The 20,059-nt window shown below is 41.0% G+C and overlaps 1 protein-coding gene across 2 annotated transcripts in view; it reads right to left on the bottom strand.

Annotated features, from left to right (window-relative positions):
• Positions 1-11,547: 11,547 nt before the first annotated feature.
• Positions 11,548-20,059, bottom strand: part of LOC147458460 (5'-3' exonuclease family protein) — a 55,061-nt gene continuing 46,549 nt past the window's right edge. For both annotated transcript variants that reach the window (XM_086513080.1, XM_086513081.1), the window contains exons 13-14: positions 12,112-12,334; positions 11,548-12,031 (exon numbers count right to left, since the gene is read on the bottom strand). In XM_086513080.1, coding sequence (XP_086369206.1) covers positions 11,884-12,031; positions 12,112-12,334 — 371 coding nt within the window. In that variant the 3' untranslated portion in view covers positions 11,548-11,883. The remainder of the gene's footprint in view (positions 12,032-12,111; positions 12,335-20,059) is intronic.

The raw sequence follows: 20,059 nt of genomic DNA on the forward strand, positions 1-20,059 counted from the left end.
AAAAGCAAGCATCAAGACAGTGGTACTTGAAGTTCGATCGATGGATGTTGGATCATGGATTCACAAAAGATGCAACTCAGATCATTGCGTCTACACAAAGAATTTGGGAGATGGGAAGTTCATCATCCTAATGTTGTATGTTGATGACAAGCTGATTGCAAGTGCTAACATACAGGACATCAAAGACCTAATAGAGAAATTGTCTAAAATTTTGCAATGAAAGATTTAGGTGCTGCAGAGAGGATACTTGGTATGAAGATATCAAAGGATAGGATGAAGAAGATAATAAAGCTATCTCAAGAGGATTACATCAAGAAGATACTAAAAATATTTGCAATGCAAAATGTAAAAACGATTTCTACACCTTTGGATGGTCACTTTAAACTAACCAAGGATATGTGTCCAAAGACACAAGAGAAGATAGCCTATATGTCTAAAGTTCCATATGCTGTAGCGGTAGGTTCTCTTATGTATACTATGGTCTAGACAAGGCCAAATATTGCACATGCAGTGGGAGTTGTAAGTAGGTTCATGGATAACCCAGGTAAAGAGCACTGGCAAACTGTGAAGTGGATACTTAGGTATCTGAAAGAGGCAACAACAAATGCTTTGTATTTTGAAGGAACTGATTTTTTTTTCAAGGGTATGCTGATGCAGATATGGCAGGTGACAAAGATACTCAAAGGAGTACTACTGGCTATGTCTTCACGGTTTGAGGCCCAGCAGTAAGTTGAGCTTCAAAGCTGTAGAAAGTGGTTTCACTTTCTACCACGAAGACAGAGTATGTAGCAATGACAGAGGCAAGCAAAGAAGTTTTGTGGCTTCACAGATTCTTAGAATAGCTTGTATTCAAACAATACAATTGTGTCAACTCAACTTTTTAGTCAAGGACAAAGCACATTGAGGTGAGATATCACTTCATACGCACATTTTGGAAGTGTGTGCATATACGTGAAAATCCCGCAGACATGTTTACAAAGGTGGTCAACAAGAAGAAGTTGAGCTTCTGCTCATCTTCAATCGGCATTCAAGGATAAGAATCCAAGATGGAAATCAGTCACAGGTTTGGTGTGAAGATCAGTTTCCAAGTGGGAGATTATTAAGTATGGAGCGTGATTTACCCCTTACAATTTTTTGTATTAAAAAGCACATTTGTAAGGTTTCCATTATGAGGAGAAGCCATTGTGTGTGAAGAAAAACCACTCATCAAAAATCAAAATTTTCACGGTCAGTCTCGAGTTTTGCTCGAGACTGGCTTCGTCGGAATATAATGGCCGGACAGCGGCCGGAAAGTGGTCGAAAAACGATCGATCGTTTGGTCGGTTGATCGGTGGCCGGTAGCCGATTTCAAAGACAGACTTGTCTTCTCGAGGACGACCACACATGGGCGGATTGGACGGTCCAATTTGGACTTGTCAACACACAGGCGGTTACACACGGATGCCTCTCATGAGAAAGAGCAGTCCTTTTGGCCTATAAAAAGAGGCCTCTTCTACACACAAAAACGGATTGTGAAACATTGTGGTGCATTGTGAAGTTGATGTGATGTGGTGAGAGGAGTGAAGCAAAGCGGGAGCTCCAAAAGGGTATAATCCCTTTGTAATTACTTCTTGTTTGAAGTACTAAAGCCATTGAGTGATTGTTTTCTCGTAGACGTAACCCACATTGGATGAACTACATATATCGTGTGTGATATCTCTCTCTCTCTCTCTCTCTCTCTCTACTCTATAATCTTTCACATGAAAAAATTATCTCTCTCCATTAAGTAAACTACTCATTCATCTACTTAGCTAAGTCCTATTTCCTAACACATAAGACATGATCACTACTAAAAGCATCGAACATTAATGCAACTCTAGTAGGTTCAATGCTTCTTATATGCTCTTTGTTCTCAAAATTGTGCTTAGAGACTGTGGTCATAGACCATGCTAAAGGATGTTTACAAAATGACCTAAGAGAGCTCCATTGTTAGCTAAAATTCCTCAATATGCAATGTAGTTTTTTGCTAAAACTTCATTATGAAGAAATGATAAGAAGAGCCACACAAAAAAAAGCATGTTGTAAATCACATTTTCTTTCATAAAATCTAATCACAAATGCATGAATTAAAGTATAAGCAAGCACTCTTAAAGGTCAGATGCAATGGTGACTTGTGTTGGTTCTAGTCTAAACACAACATACAAATAATTATGTGTTTGTATGCCATCAAAATATAGTAAGGGAAGAAGAAACCATTGTGATTAGGTCACATGTATTTTCACGAAAACCAAAAAAAAAGAAGTGTGGTTGAGAATTTGATTGCCATATTGACATAATTTGACACAAATGCATCAACAAGTAGTTGCCCCATGTTCATTTTTAAAGTTAATTCATTTAAATATAGTCACAAAATCTAGTTGTGATAATTGCTAGTTTCTTCTTCTTCTTTCTTTTCTTCTCCCTATTATATATTGTGATCAATACTACGATCTTCTCTCTCTCTCTGTCTCCCCCCCCCCCCCCCCCCCCCCCTTAACATGTCGTGTTCCTTGCTACCTCTCTACCTCTGGCACTATGCACCATGGTATTTTGCTATCCACTCCAACACCTCTCTCTCTCTCCCCTTCCTTTACACGTCATGTTCCTTGCTACCTCTCTACCTTTTGCACTATGCACCATGGTGTTTTGCTATCCACTCCAACACCTCACTCACCACCCCCCCATTCTATCCCATTTTGTAGGCACCCAATAGGGTGGCTCAATCATCAAAGTCTACCTTGGCAGGTGAACCCATTTTCTTGTGTTGGGAAGAGCTCTATGTTCTTTTTGTGTGTTTCCAATCTAGATTGTCATGTATGTACCCGTTGAGTATCATATGGAGAAGTGATATTGTATCTAACCCAAAGAAAGTTGTCCCCAACTCATGTAAGAAGCCTCTAAAATCTCTCCTCAATCACGTCACATATTTGGTTGAAGATCCCTTAAAGCTATGTACTCACCCATGACATCAACTTACGAGGCACACTTTACCTCTATATAGGAAAGGGAAAGGCCCATTGTATGTTCTCATTAAGAGATGAGAAGAAGAGGCATAGCAAACATTGTGTGTAAGTTTTTCTTTCAGCTCCCATCAGCTCCCATCAACTCTATTTGTGCTCTATTAACTATAAATGCTTCCCTTAATGATCTATAGTCATCCATGATGTCAACCTACGAGATGCACTTTACATCTAGATAAGAAAAACCCATTGTATGTTCTCATTAAAAAAGAAGAGAAAGAGATGCAAAGAACCTTAGTGTGCATGCCTTTGCACCTCCAATTTGTGTCTCAACGGGAGCTCTAATATTGACCCTTGGGCCAAGAGTTGAGCTCTTATGTATACATTTTTTTAAAAAAAAAGGCAGTAAAACTAGTCCAAGAGACAAACATCCCAATGCTCCATATTTTCAAAAAATAATTATTATCCACTCAAGCCTCTTAGGGAAAAAAACACTTTTTGTAAAAGTTTAAGAATGTGAGAAACAAAAAATTTCCATAGACCATGGAAGAAGTAGAATCATCATCCATCTCCATATTTTGCAAGGAATATCAAAGGAGCCTTCTCTTTACCTTTTCCCCCTCAAGTGCTATTGCAAAATGATTTAAGTGTATGTAGATTTCAGTATGAGAGAGAGAGAGAGAGAGAGAGAGAGAGAGAGAGTGTGTGTGTAACGCATCATGGATGTTGAATGTGTGCAATCATGCTTGAAGGCTGTGAAACTAAGCTTATGTTGGCTCGCATGCAACTCAAAGCATCAACCACCACATTGTATTTTCCATGCACACATATAGGCAACGTTGCCGCTTTTCAAAAGCATATACAATCCCTAGTAGCACTAGCTCAAAAGTCCAGTAGTTACACCGAGCTTGATCGAGCTTCTTACTCTCAAATACAACAAGGCATCCCCTTTGCAATAAAATTGGCCTATCAGTCTTCCCGCTAGAATCCAACTCCAAGATAAAGTATCCTCAATAAAATTACGTTGACAGTAAACATCTGACATGTCAAGAAAAATCTATCACTCTTTGAGGTTTTTTGATATTGGCCACTTGAGAATAGCCTTAACTTTCTTAGACTCCATTTGTGTTCCCATAACATATTTAAAATGGCCCAAGTATGGGAAAGTTTCACAAAAAATTCACATTCACTTTCCTTTACAAAAGTAGTGTATTTATGGAACAACTCCAACTTTTGGCATAAATGTCTCTCGACATGACCCATTATACACAAATATGTCATCTAGAAAAATAGCTATGAATTTTTTTTAGTTTGGATGTAGGTCACTATCCATGAGTGTCATAAATGTTATAGGTGCATTGGTCAACCCAAATAGCATGACCAAGGATTTATAATGTGCAAAACTACTTCAAAATGTATTCTAGGGAACATCCCATTCTTGAACGGTGACTTGATAATACTTGGATCTCAAGTTAATTTTAGAAAATATCCGCCCCCTGGAGTTGGTGAGACAACTCGTCCATACGTGGCATAGGGTACTTATTCTTGATTGTATAGGCAATGATAAGAGTGCAGCTTATTGCCATGCCATATGTAGTAGCCCACCTACCTACATTAACCATGAACTCTGTCACAAGCACCCCCAACCCTTTCAACCCAAGTATGCATTCCACCACACTCTAACAGACGGGGACTCGTAGATACCCAATCAAGCATCTAATAGCATGGGAGGGTTCAAGCTCAGTTCAAGTCTTTGAAGGGTGATTAAAAACTGATTTTTCTTTTAATAGTTAAAGAGTCTTCTCTTACTTGTCAGTAATCTCTCACCATTCATCCCATGATCCAGGTCCATTAAAGACCTTGTGATCTCTAATGTTCAAGGCTTGAAGAGCCTTGAGTTGCTTGCTAGTGATCCCTCACAATTGATCCCATGACCCAAGTCTGTTATATGCCTCGGGATCTTTAGTGTGTAAGGTAGTTCCAAGGGGAAGTTCTAAGGATATGTTTTTCAAGGCCCAAGAGAATTTTACCTTCAACTTGCCAAAGAATTGTTGGGTTTACAAGTTAGAGTAGCACTCATGATTAATGGAGCACAATGAGGATAGACGCCAATTGAAACGAAAACTAAAAACTTACCCCTAATTGATTCTCTTTTGAGGGGAGGTTTGGGAGGATTCTTCCACACACTCAACATATGCCTACAATATCTATCTGACAGAGGAATGCACACTCCATGAGTACATACATGACAATCTAGAGAGGATACATAGAGAGGAACAAAGACCTCTTTCAAACAACCCTCCCTTAGAAGTCAATGATGGACAACAAGGTGTGTATGTGTGTGTGTGTTGTGAAGTCACGACAAATGTATACATAGAAATAGGGCTAACATTGAGAACAATCATAATGATTGGTAGGTCAAGCTCCTAATTTTAGGCTATTAGATTTCATATGTTGGTTCTTTGGATTATTCTTGTAACCTATCAAGCATGGAAAAAAAGTCACTTTCTCATCCTTGAAAAGAGGGGCTTGTTAAGCTTTTACCCGAAAATGTCTTTATGTGAGCAGTTCTCCCATACCTATGGTTTCAAATTATTTTTTTAAAGATGGTTGTCAATCATATGCCATATTGCCTATTTTTTGGTTTTCATAAGACACCATATGAGTTTATTCCAAGAAGAAAATTAATGATAATTTGGTGAACGATGGCATGGATTGATATTAAATATACAAATCAAGATGTATTGATTAGGTCTCCCCAATCTCAAAAAAATAAAAATTCTTTCAAAACATATTAAGTGCATAAGTGAAGGGGTGAGTTTAGGAAATGAAAAGACACGTGAAGGTGGAAAGTCAAAAAACGAATGAAGGTGGAAAGTCAAAAAACCTTTTGTGTCCATATAAATAGGTGTTTTTTCGCTCTTTCATTTTTCCTTTAGCGTTTTCTTTTAAGTTCTCTTTAGCGTTTCTCTCTCTCTCTCTCTCTCTCTCTCTCAATGTTGTATTCATCTTTCTTTGATAATATTGTTGCAAATTTATGTGCTTCATCATTGCCTGTCGCTACATGCTATAGATTAACGCATGATTTTTTTTGTCTTTGAGTGGAATCTTTGAATTAGGAGCTTTTTTTTTTTTTTTGAAGCCATTAGGAATACTTTTTTGATAATGCAAGTGGATATTGGAAAAGTCACAATCCAATGGGATTTTATTGCTCAAACCATGACTTCTTTGCATTGTTTGGATTAGTTGTGGGATTGAGCTATATGAAATCCAAACCATTAACATTGAATTCCAAAGAATAGCACTAAGATCTATGGTTATGCGACGTAGTTTCATTGTCTACATTTGTTCGCCATCTAAGATACTTGTTAGCTTGGTGAGCTTCCTCTTCTAAGTAGCTAGATTGGGTTATTAAAAAACTCAAAACTAAGCTACAATCTTGGAGATTATCAACTTGGCTACTACATGTGCATCTCAAAACTATGCACTTCCTTGATGGCATACCTCAATTTTCCTACCTCTTTTGAATTGGTTAGTTTTTCATATTGCTTCTTTTAAGTAAACTTATGGAGCTTTTTGGGAGGACAAAAGCAAAAAAAGGATTTGAGTATGATCAGCTTTGTATGCAAAGGTGACATGGGGGATTAAACATTTTACATTTAAGTTTCATTCAGTGGAAAGAGAAGCCACTTTATTGTCAGTGCTAATTGAGTAAAAACAATTTTGGACAATCATGCTTTGCCCATTTATGTCGTATATGTCTCATCGCTTCTTTTTTTCACTAGCAACCTTCGTATTAGAAAGTCATATTTGGAAAACTTGAGGATAAGGTACCTACATGTTCTTTGACTTCAAGCGTGATATATTGGCATTTGATTCCAAGGCATATGTTTTGGCATGCTCGGGATGCACAACAAGGTAATTCATTGAGACTTGAAAACATACATTGGAGTATGGTTTTTACAAAACCTTTGGGTCATATTTTGTCTTACCAGGCTTGTTTCTTTGAAATCAAATGTATTGATAGTGATCGATGATAATGGACACTCTCTTCCAATTCCAACGGCTTCTAGAAATTTTGGTCTCAATATGCATTGCAGACAATTGTGGCATAGAATTTTTGAATGTTTGATTTCTTATGTCCAATTGATCCACTTTTAAGTGAGGATAGATTAGGAGATTGGTAGATTCATGGTCCTTTCATGTTTACCGATATTGCTAAACAAGTGCAGTCAATCTAGTGCAATTATAGTTGATCCACAAAAAATTTGTACTCACACACACATACATACACTTTCCCTCTTGGATTGTTGGGCATTTTAATGCACTATGGAACATGCATAAAAGAGAGGTGTGGTGGGAAAATGTCATCTTGAGCATCCCCAAAAATAAGCTTATTTTACAAGAGTCCTTTTCTATAGATATGTCTTTGATTGTGTTTTGTATGTGCCACCCATCTCTATGCTTAAAGAATTACAGGTTCTTCCTCTAGTTGGTGAATTCTCTTCCTCTTTATCACAATGTAAACCTTTTTTGACTTGGGTCAAGTTTTGGATGTTCTAGACAATGTGAAATCCTCGAAATTTTGCATGTTTCATAAGGTAGTTGCAAATTATTTTGGCATTTTCAAGAGTTCTCTATGCCATTCACTTCACTTCAGTTTTGATTTGGATGACCTCTCTCCCTTCAAAACCATGAGATTTACTTTAATTGCTTTGTAAGTTCCATACTTTGGATAGTGATGTAACATTGTTTATGGGTTTCCCTTGGTTTGGGGTTTTTCATCTATACATATTTACTAAAATGAGTGCATGTAGCTATTTTGACTTATATAATAAGACATATATGAACTTTTACATTCAAAAGACATCTTGCTTTAGAGAAAAAACGAAAATTAGTACAAAAACAATTCAGTCTTAGAATTATCTTTGTACATGGTATATTAGAATGAAGCCACATTCTAGTATACAATGATAATGATCCAATACAAAATTACTTCCCAAGTGGTAGGAACAAGTGTACTCTTGGGCAGACAATAGCTTTAAGCCAAAAAAAAAATCCAAGAAAGGATAGAGTCCTCACCTGCATTCATCTAAACAAAACAACAGATTCGTTAACCTTGGATGTGTATTACAAGTGTCAATGGACTATATCAGTTGTTATCCATGTTCAACTTACAACTCTTTTTAACTTAAAACCACTATCGAAAGTGTTCATGTCTTTCCGTTCTTTAGTTTTTATTGTGAAAAAAAGTTCATTATCTCATTTATTGGCAGTAATTATATGTATGGTTTCTATATAGCCCAATTTTTATAAGACCTTAAATAGATATTTAACATATATATCATTTTGATCAAAAGGCCATTGCCCCTTTTGATCCAAGTGTCCTATTTTAACCCATAGGCTAGCTTTTCAAATATTGTTTTGCCATATTGCCAAGCCCAAATTTGTTAGTACCATAAAGCATAAAGTAACTTAACTAACAACTTAAGATATGTACCAAAAAATCCCTTTTTAAAGCTTCAATTTTGGCTAAGTAAAAACCAAAACTCGCAAGCCCACATGAGCATATCGAATCCGACTTACCTCAATCTATATGTATTGTGATATAGAGAGAAATATGTTAAATCTATCCTAACTTAAACTAATTTCACATTAGAATAGCCAGATATGACCCTGGTAATAACGTTTTATCTCAAATTATGCAAACCGTATTCCCCACAACTTGTTTCACATAATATTCATCCTTTGGGGCCAACTTTATCATTATTAGTGTCAAAGGAAATTTTAAGCAGCGTAGTATCAAGACAGACCAATCTTACGACAATATCCAGTACCAAAAGATCTCCTTTATTTTATCGTTTGACCATGGCATTATCTAGCACCAAGACTATGATTATGCAAGGGTATCTAGAAGCCTCAACCATAAGGCAATACACAATTTTACCAATTGCTTTTTGGTCATAACCCACAGTTATGAAACAACCAACTTCTTACCATAAAAAAGCGAGAACATAAGTAATTAGCGTGATCGGTTTATGGATTAAAAGACCATTGATCCCCTCAAAGAATGACAAGTTTTATTTAAAAAAACGGATACTGCAAGCCATAGTTTTTCACTAACCATCTTACAAACAACCAGTTCATGCACAATATGCGGTCACGGCATAATATCCAAAAAAACCCTCCTACAAACAATCAGTTCATGCACAGCTTGCAGTCGTAGCATAATATCCCAAAAAAACCAGCTAAAGCCAGTCGGTAACTGCATGCATATCAAAAAATAACCCAAACTCATCGTAGTAACAAGAAGGTAAAAAAACCTTATTGTAGGTCATCAAGGTACTATCATCAAGGAGAGTACCGACCTGAGATGGTAGTTTAACAACCTCCATAGCCACACAGTATTTTGGGAAACTAACTTTTGGGGGAGAAAAAAAATTTATATTTTAACTGTTGGATAAGTATACATGTGTGTGTGTGTGTGTGTGTGTGTGTGTGTGTGTGTACGCGTGCACGCATGCACACACACACACACACACACAATGGTCTTTCTATTGCCAAGTATGTTTATGGCAACTAAGATTAAGTATAGTAGTCTTGACAAGATCTTAAAACATAGTATTGAGCTAGAAAAGCTCATGCATAACTTTTCTTTGGTCATTACAGAGTTGGAGAAGAGCGATAGCCTTCATCCATATAGGCAATATAAACAACTATCTAAGCAAGGTTTTTAGCATAGAAATTTGCATTAGCTCTCTTACTTTTAGAGAAATTAAATTAGAGCCCACCGAACATTTCAAAGGTGAATTTAAATGCTTATAGTTATGTACCCAGGTTAAATGCTATCTTTGAAAAAAAAACTCCAAATGCAAAGTATAATGCAATCAATGAACACGATGATCATTCTATGGTTATTCCTACAATAGTATGTATTTATAAATTCTAAACTTCTACATTTATAGATGTAAAAAAAAGGGTTGAAAACCATGTACTTTCCTTGTCCTGAAAAATAATTTATGAAAAATAATTTATCCAAAATGTCGGGCACCCCAATTAAAAGTATACCTTTGGGTTAGATATCATTAGTTCCTTGGGAAGGAGAAACCTCACAATTATGTAAAAAAGAGGGATCAATCCACCTGAGATGAGGACGAGCCCACATTTCCAATATCCGTTAGTTTTTCCACCATGAGATTGATCGTATTGAAAAATTTGTCGAAAGACGAAACCAAGATCGTGTATTCTTCCGATGACTTGCATGGTACCTTATAGGCTTGTGCCTAAGTAGTGAACTCACCCAAAGGGGTGCAATTTGGTGCTTAATAATAGTATGAACTAAAACATGTAGAGTAAAGCTAATGTAAACCCATGAAGACAAAAAAAATATAGGTAACTCCTCGGATTACGACCCGCAACAAACTAAAGGAATAGGATTGCATAAGTTGCTGTGTGCAAGCTATGTGTGTATGAGATGCAAACCAAGGAAGCCTTAAATAGGCTACATTGAAAAAGGCTTTATTCCACTTATACCTTAGCAAGAAAAGGAGTATAGGATGTTCGACTACCACGGCAGACACTCATTAAAATACTAGATACATTCCAAGAGAGAGGGATAGCAAAAAAACCAAAAGAGGATTTCACTGGTGGATTTTAGTATTTCCAAGCTTGGATAGGCGAGAATGTAGTGAATTTTTATTATACAAGACCTTGGAAAAAAGATATTCCAAAAATCTTGTTATTTTACCTCCTTGGCTAAAAAACATCAACGTATGGTAGTGGGAGTTACAATTTTTTTGTCAAAGATAATTGCGTGCACACGCGCGCAAATGTGTGAGTGCACACACTTGTCTAGCTATTAAATGTTCTCATAGCATCCTCACGACACCATAATCTCAAAAAGTTTAAATAGAAAAATCTCATTTACTACTTCTTGTGTGTCCCTAGTAGCTAAGCTTCTAATTCTGAACAAACTCTTGTATCTCCATCATAAGGAAAATGGTAACATGGTGACAAAATGGAAAGGAGCCATAAATACAGGTAGGGACAACTCGTATGACATGTAGCCCTTAGGGGTTGTTCCCCTAGTCCAAATGATGGATTGGCCACCCTAACCCGGCTGGGATGACTCACCTTAAAAGTCGGATTGCCTCCACTTACGGGGTTGGGTGTGTGTGTTGTAATTTCAAAGTTCTACTCTCTCCAAAATATATATATATATACATATATATATATATATATATATATATATATATATATATATATATATATATATATAATAAATATAATATAGGTAGGCAAATGTTTCGTGTTCAATAGGTGGAGATTCATTGTAGGCTTTCTTTTACTTTTAGCATGACTGACAACTACGGACACTGGAAACCACGAGAGAAATGAAGCTCGAGCTCTCCATCGAACCAGAGGAAATGATAAGAGTACATCTTAACGTCGAGCTATGGCTTGCCTACCCACACTAGCATGGACCATTCATGGGTAACCTCACCCTTTAATCTCAAAGGGCACGTTGTTGCATCCAATGGGCAAACTCGATGCCCGTTCAAGCCTTGAGTAGCCAAAAACTCGGATTCATTGCCTCATGAATATGCTGTTTGCTGGAGCAAAAACTCAAACCCAGGTCGCCTGGGGACAGACCCAATGGAATGTTTGGTCAAAAAAATTACAATGACACAAGGGTTGTGGTGGGGATGGGAGAGTGACCACGCTTTCATCATTGACCTTTGACAATAATTTGGTCACAGCTCATTTCTCATGCCAACATGCAGAAAGGAAATGCACTTGCAGACCTTTGCATTTTGCTCACATCAGCAGATGAGGCTTTGAATGGCAATCTTCAATAAGCCTTCGGATTTTTCTGCTGATTTAACAGAATCATACAAACAAAATCTCAGTCGCATTCGGAGTGCAGATATTCATTCAGTCTTGCAACAGACTTGACACCCAACACGGCCTTCTCAGCCAACGATGAGCGGCAACTGGGGGTAAAAGCAAACTGCCTCAAGTCCTCAGCTACTTTGCTAGCCTTGAATGGTAACCTGGCAAAGTCAAAGCTACTAAAGAGAGGAAAGCAGAAAGTTGAATATCCACCTCTGAAACAGCAGAAAAGAAGCATTACCTGTTAGCGTTTCCATTCCCTCCAGGTTTAGTCGGTCGTCGGAGGCCACTAGCACGCGCACCTGGTGCAAAGCAGCGGAAAGGAGCGATGGTGGAAACAAATCGTTCCATAGATTTTTGAGCTATGGTAGCATAATGCTCGATGTGTGAGGTGTCGGATGCAAATTTTTGAGGCTGACCATTGTCTCCAAGAAGTTTGCTGCTGAAATTGGGAGTATGCTTCTCTGCACAATGCCAGACAATCAAAACCAATATTGAGTAAATCTGTTCATATACACCCAGTTTCCCTGTACTGTTTATAATACAAATAAAAGACCATCAAGCACTTAGAGATGCCATTATAGCTCTGGAGACTCAGAAACCAGTATGATGTCGTCAGCATATAGAACAATACCCCCTCTCTATCTCTCTCTCTCTCTCAAGAGATCTTTCTTAGCTCAGCTTGAGAGAGATATTTATCAAATACTCTTGAGCCAGGACACTAGAGAGCACTCACCCTCTCCAGTCATGACTTCTACAGAGACATGGACACAGTATGCATCCTCTCTATACACAGTAGCGGAGCAGTTACCATTGCCAGACCCGCCGGAGCCGTGTCTTCCGGCAGAGATAGTGAGGCGAGCCATTGACAGATTGCACATAGGGAGGGCACAGGATCAAGATGGTATAGTGGCAGAGCATTTCATACATGCTAGGGATCATATTCATGGTTTGTTGGCCTTCATGTTCAACAGGGCCATGTGCGAGGGGTATAGTGGCAGAGCATTTCATAAATGCTAGGGATCATATTGAGAGAGTGCACGTGTGCAGAAGCGTGAGAGAGGAGAGACAGAGAGAGACAGAGAGAGCATTTCATACATGCTAGGGATCATATTCATGGTTTGTTGGCCTTCATGTTCAACAGGGCCATGTGCGAGGGGTATAGTGGCAGAGCATTTCATAAATGCTAGGGATCATATTGAGAGAGTGCACGTGTGCAGAAGCGTGAGAGAAGAGAGACAGAGAGAGACGAAAACACAAAACGCCAGGAATGGGGAAAGTGGGCGATCAGCCCCCCACTGACTACCAGAGCAAGAGACCTATACAACTGAGATATCAGATGATATCTATGTGAAATGGGTACCCCCCTGGCCCCATATATAGGAGTGCCCAAAGGGGACGGCCGCCCCAAACTTGGGCGGCCGGACAAAAGTGCAACCTATACATGGGTGGCCAGCCCATACTAGCCCGTACAAGTATGCCGTAGACCTATGTGAAGCAGCAAAGTGGTGTAAGTCACCCCCTCCCAGCACCTAACGTTTGTTTTCTCTCTCTCTCTCTCTCTCTCTCTCTCTCTCTCTCTCTCTTACATTGCTATATGTTACTTTCCCCCTAGCACATCAGTCTATACCTCACCTAGTGGGCAATCCCCTTTCTCTATACTTGATGATGACATATGGGAGTTCTCTAGAGATGGAGATATCATTCTCTTGGGAGACTTTAATGCCAGGACGGCCAACTCCCAAACGGTATTTTATGATACCTCGGAGGAGATGCTTAGAGAGATGGATATATCGGAGATGGGACTTGACAGACACTCACAATATAAAGAGCACACAGAGTATGGGAGGTATCTCATGGAGATGACAACTACGCATGGTCTGGCCATACTTAATGGTCTAGAGATTTTTTCTTCGTCTGGGGGATTCACATGCTTTCCACACAGACATGGGGCCAGTACAGTGGACTATGTCATGACTTCACCGAGCTTCATCTCTCATATTCAAGATCTCAATGTGGGCCCTAGGCCTATTGGAGTAGCAGTGGACCATGTTCTCCTGACTTTTTCAGTCTCTTTTCAGTATAGTCTCTCAGACACCACGGAGGATTACACACACAGTATACTTTTACACCAGAGACGGATTCAGTTTATGTGGAAGAGATTTACAGACGGATGGGGGCAGCCGAGCCTGTATATACAGTGGAGGAGATCACCACTTTATTGACGGAGATCTTGCATGGGGCAGCAACAGAGGCATACCCACACACTCAACCAGATCAGAGAATTGGTATGATGAGGAGTGCAGAGAGATGAGAGTTCAGATTCAGAGCGAGCTTATACTTGGAGTCATTACATATAGACAGTCTCGGATTGCCCTTCGGCGTTTAGTGCGACGGAAGAAGCGGGCCTTTTTAGCCCAGATGGAACGTGATTTGTATCAGCTCTTTTTGAGCCGAGATTCAGGTGAGGCCTGACGTCTCTTCCATGAGCACTCACCTCCTCCAATGATTACCTCTCCCGAGATTTGGGGTCAACATGCAGCATCATTATATACAGTACCTGGGCAACCACCATTACCAGACCCTCTAGAGCCATGTCCAGCCACTAGTACCTTCTTTACCACTGAGATGGTGAAGAACGCCATTGACAAGATGAGGACTAGGAGAGCATATGATCATGATGGTTTGGTGGCAGAGCACTTGATACATACTAGAGATTTACTGTCAGAGGTTCTTGCGCGGTTGTTCTTGCGCGGTTGTTTAACCGTGTCATGTGTGAGGGACTACCCGAGTCCTGGAGATTATCTACTATTGTACCTCTTTTCAAGGCAGGGGACCCCACGGTACCAGGGAACTACCGTACTATTATGATAGGGCACACATTGGCACGGTTGTATGCATCCATTCTTGAACAGCAACTGAGTAAATGGGCAAAAAATGAGAGCATACGAGCAGCAGGGCAGGCTGGATTCAAGAGGGGTTTCTCCACTTTGGACCATATTCTTACACTCAGAGCCATTATTGAGGAGGGTCGGGCACATGGGAGATGGATGTATTGTTGCTTTGTGGACTTCCGCAAGGCATTTGACACAGTGCCGAGGGTCAAATTGATGCACAGGCTACTGAAGTTGGGAGTACCCACAGAGATCATATGGGGGATCATGGCTTTATACGGCTCAGTGACTGGCCAGGTACGCACTCCTAAGGGGATTTCTGACACTGTTCATTCCACTATTGGAGTGAAACAGGGGTGTCCTTTGTCCCCTACACTTTTTGGTATGTATGTAGATGAGGTCTCTGACTACATTGATAGAGAGGGTGACAGAGGCACTCAGCTGGCAGGGACATGGATCCCTTTATTATTATATGCTGATGATATTGTGTTAATGTCAGAGTCGCTAGAGGGCATGCAAAGACATTTGGATGCATTGCACAACTTTGCAAAGGATAGTGGACTGTCTGTGAACCTTGGTAAAACCGAGGTTATGGTGTTTAACACCACACCACAGTGGGTCAAGAGATAGGCACCTACACTCGTATATGACCAGGACACTGTGGAGTACACAGATGAATATACATATCTGGGGGTGGTACTCACGGGACCGAGGTTTACTCTGAGGAGAGCAGCAGAGACTAGACTATCCAGAGCCTATGCGGCATTAGGAGGGCTAGAGAGGATGTGTTCGCAGGTTCAGTTTCAAGAACCACGAACAAAACTATGGCTCTTTGATACTTTGGTTGCTTCAGCTATGCTTTATGGGGTCCAAGTTTGGGGACCATCTGTGAATCATGACAGTTGGAGGAACATGGAGAGACCCTTGGTATTTATGATATCCCGGATGATTAGAGCCAAGGCCTCTGTACAACATGCGATTATTCGAGCGGAGGTAGCCGCCCCTCCTATAGAGATTGAGGCTCTTACCAGATCAGTGTCCTTTATGCACAGTCTATGGGATACACATAGAGGTAGATATACTAGACTGGCTCTTGAGTCCTCTACACAGTTAGCGATGCAGGGAGATGCATCATGTTGGTATGCACAGATGACCTCATGGTTTTAGAGGCATGGTCTCAACATGGATAGATTGCCTCCCTTTCAGTATTCCCTGGATGCACCCTCCCTGTCAGTCACACGGACGGAGATCACTAGACTCATTCGTCAGGATCTTATACAGTTGGACACCAGAAGGACATGGGTAGAGCCGATACAGGAGTTGGGCACGAAGATGGCTTTCTACAAAGAGCACCTTCTCCAACTTTCAAGGGATGGGTTTGTGACTCGTCCGAACTACATGGACACTCATTTATCTCATGGTCTGCGATGTGCTATTGGTCAGATTCGCACATCCTCACACCAACTGGAGATTGAGACGGGTAGATTCAGAGGGATACCACCAGAGTCTAGGATATGTCAACTATGCGGCAGAGAGCCAGAGACAGAGCTACACTACATATGCCACTGCACTGTGTATTATGAGATACGAGGGCGCTTCCATTGCTTATTCAGGGAGGGTTTTGGACCCCTAGATAGAGTCATGAGGTATCAAGACCAGAGATGCCTTGGCTTATATCTACTTGAGCTACACCGACATAGAGACAGTCTGTTGGGGAGACATGGAGTACGACAGTTGCAGAGACAGATCACAGATTTCTTTGGATCGAGGGAGCCAAGACACCAACCACCAGCACAAGGTCGTACCCGCATTCATACCAGAGGCACCCTCATTGACAGGGCGATTGAGCTCGGGAGATCGAGACGACCACGACCGAGACACAGGAGCACACTACATCGACGGAGACTCCAACAGAGGATCAAAGGCATTCTAGCACGACACCCAGATTGTCATTGAGGGCCTATTCTACATTTTCACATTTCACATTTCACACTTCATTTCAGTTTTCATTTTTACTTTCAGTACTTTTTGTACTTGTACTTCAGACATTGTATTAGATTCACCACTTTGTATCTGATGGTCTCATAGGTCATTTTGGCCTTTTGAAGACGTTAATATTTCATTTCATTTCATTTTCTCTCTCTCTCTCTCTCTCTCTCTCTCTCTCTCTCTCTCTCTCTCTCTCTCTCTCTCTCTCTCTCTCTCTCTCTCTCTCTCTCTCTCTCTCTCTCTCTTTCTTCCGCACACGCACACTCTCACATGGTATCAGAGCTCGGGCTCTCCACCGTCCGGGTGCACCTTCCGCATCAGGTACTCCTCCCAAGAAGAAGATTGTGAGAGTGCGCGTGTGCAAAAGCGTGAGAGAGGAGAAACAGAGAGAGACAGAAACACAAAACGGTAGAGGGCGATCAGCCCCCCACTGACTACCAAAGCAAGAGACCTATACAACGAGATATCAGATGATATCTATGTGAAATGGATACCCCCCTGGCCCCATATATAGGAGTGCCCAAAGGGGGCAGCCGCCCCAAACCTGGGCGGCCGGACAAAAGTGCAACCTATACATGGGTGGCCCGCAGACATACTAGCCTACAAGTATGCCGTAGACCTATGTGAAGCAGCAGAGTGGAGTAAATCTAACATACATTGATGGTTTGTTGGCCTTCATGTTCTACTTCATTCACGGTAGAGATGGTGAGGCGAGCCATTGACAGATTGCACACAAGGAGGGCACACGATCATGATGGTATAGTGGCAAAGCATTTCATACATGCTAGGGATCATATGATGGTTTGTTGGCCTTCATGTTCAGCAGGGCCATGTGCGAGGGGTTTCCTAAGACTTGTTGTACATCTACAATTGTACCACTCCTCAAGTCTAGAGACCCAACCCTGCCAACTAACTATCGCACTATCATGATTGGCCACTCATTGGCCAAGCTATATGCATCTATGCTTGAGCATGAGTTGAGCGGATGGGCAAAGAGAGAGGGTGTACGAGCTTCAAAGCAGGCTGGATTCAGGAGGGGATTCTCTACACTTGATCATATCTTCACGCTTAGGGCGATCATTGAGGAGGGCAGAGCACATGGGAGGAGGATTTATTGTAGCTTTGTGGATTTCCGGAAAACCATTGACACAGTCCCGAGAGCCAAGTTGATATAGCGACTACATGACTTGGGAGTCCCACAAGAGCTTGTATGAGGTATCATGGCACTATATGAGACTGTTATAGGGAGAGTACGGACAGCAGAGGGTCTTTCAAACCCTATTCACTCTACTATTGGGGTGAAGCAAGGATGCCCACTTTCTTCGACTTTGTTTGGATTTGTATATTGATAAGATTGCTGACTATATTGAGACTGCAAGGGATAGAGGAGCACAGTTGTCAGGTACATGGATACCTCTATTGCTTTATGCCAATGATATTGTGCTTATTTCAGACTCTCCACAGGGTATGCAAAGACATCTAGATGCGTTATATGCTTATGCACATGACAGTGGGCTCTCCATCAACCTAGGCAAAACCAAGGTGATGGTATTCAATACTACAACGCACTGGGTCAGGAGATCAGCACCTATTTTTACATATGGCCAGGAGATAGTAGAGTATGTAAACTCTTATACAAATCTTGGTGTTGTATTTAAGTGGACCTACTTTCACTATGAGAGGTGCTGCATAGGCGAAATTGACAAGGGGATATGCAGCATTAGGAGGACTAGAGAGGATTTGTTCATAGGTGCAGTTTCAGGAGCCACGCACTAAGCTGTGGCTATTTGACACATTGGTCACTTCCACCGTGCTTGATGCAGCATTAGGAGGACTAGAGAGGATATGTTCACAGGTGCAGTTTCATGAGCCACGCATTAAGTTGTGGCTATTTGACACATTGGTCACTTCCACCGTGCTTTATGGAGTGTATATATGGGGGCCTAGCCTAGATCATCATAGTAGATCAGGGTACACATATGATGGATGGAGATCCATGGAGAGACCACTTATATCCATGATCTCCAGGCTGATCCATGGGAAAGCCTCAGTGCCACATGAAATTATCAGAACTGAGATGAGCGCACCACCCATTGTAGTGGAGGCTCTTGCTAGATCAGTGTCTTTTATTCATAGCACATGGGAGCTACCACGCAACAGATATGCACGACTAGTGCTTGAGTCATCGCGACAACTGGCCAGTGATGGTGATACTTTCTGTTGGTTTTCACAAGTATCATCTTGGTTTGAGCTACATGGATTTAGTATGGACAGGCTGCCCCCTTTTCAATATTCCGTGGATGCACCCTCACACATTTAGAGATTAGCAAGATTATCAGACATGATCTCATTCAGCTGGATAATAGAAGGACTTGGCTGTCTCTGTCACATAAGTTGGGGACGAAGATGGCTTTTTATCGAGACCACCTTCTCCGGATGACGGATGATGGGTTCATCTCACACCCCAAGTATATGGACACCCACCTATCCTCATGGCATTAGATGTGTTATCGGTCAACTACGCACCTCATCTCACCAGTTGGAGATAGAGACTAATCCATGATGTGGGATAAGGGGCCAACGCTCTCTCTGAATAAGCAATGAAAATGCCCGCGGATCTCGTAGTATGCTGTGCATTGGCAAATATAATTCTCCTCTGTCTCTGGCTCTCTCTACTATGATCAGAGGTGCCTAGGTCTATTCTTGATGGAGATCCATAGACTCAGAGAGAATACCCTTATGAGAAAAAGGCCTACACATAGAGGATCCATACAGAGCCAGATCACTACTTTTTACAGAGGGACTACTCCGGATGGCCCACCGCAAGTTACCCAGTCACACCCTCATCGGGGCGTTCTTGATCGAGCCATCCAGCTTGGCCGCTCACGATGCCCGAGGATGCAAGGATCTTCACACCGTAGACAAGGTCTACATCGGAGGCTACAGAGCATCATTGGGCGACATCAAGCAAGCCCCCCACCCCCACCCGAGAGCTGACCATGGAGGACATTGCGGCCATATTGTAGAGACCCATGAGAGAGCTCATGGGATGATCACCATTGTCTACTTCCCCCACTGTGCACCTCATTAGCTCTCATGTGAATGTATCCACTCTGCATATGTTTTGAGCTGATGTATTATGTGATGAGGACATTGATGATGAGGAGGATATAGGTCAGGCTTACATATACCTTCATAAGTTCAAAATAGTCTCAACTCACGAATTATAAGAGGGAATAAAGCACTCATAAAACTAAAAGAGCAAGGAACACGAGAAAAGAAAAAAAAAAGTAAATCACTTTATTT

This window comes from Adiantum capillus-veneris, chromosome 5, assembly GCF_014529385.1.
Source record: "Adiantum capillus-veneris isolate H3 chromosome 5, ASM1452938v2, whole genome shotgun sequence".
NCBI classification, from domain to species: Eukaryota; Viridiplantae; Streptophyta; class Polypodiopsida; order Polypodiales; family Pteridaceae; genus Adiantum; species Adiantum capillus-veneris.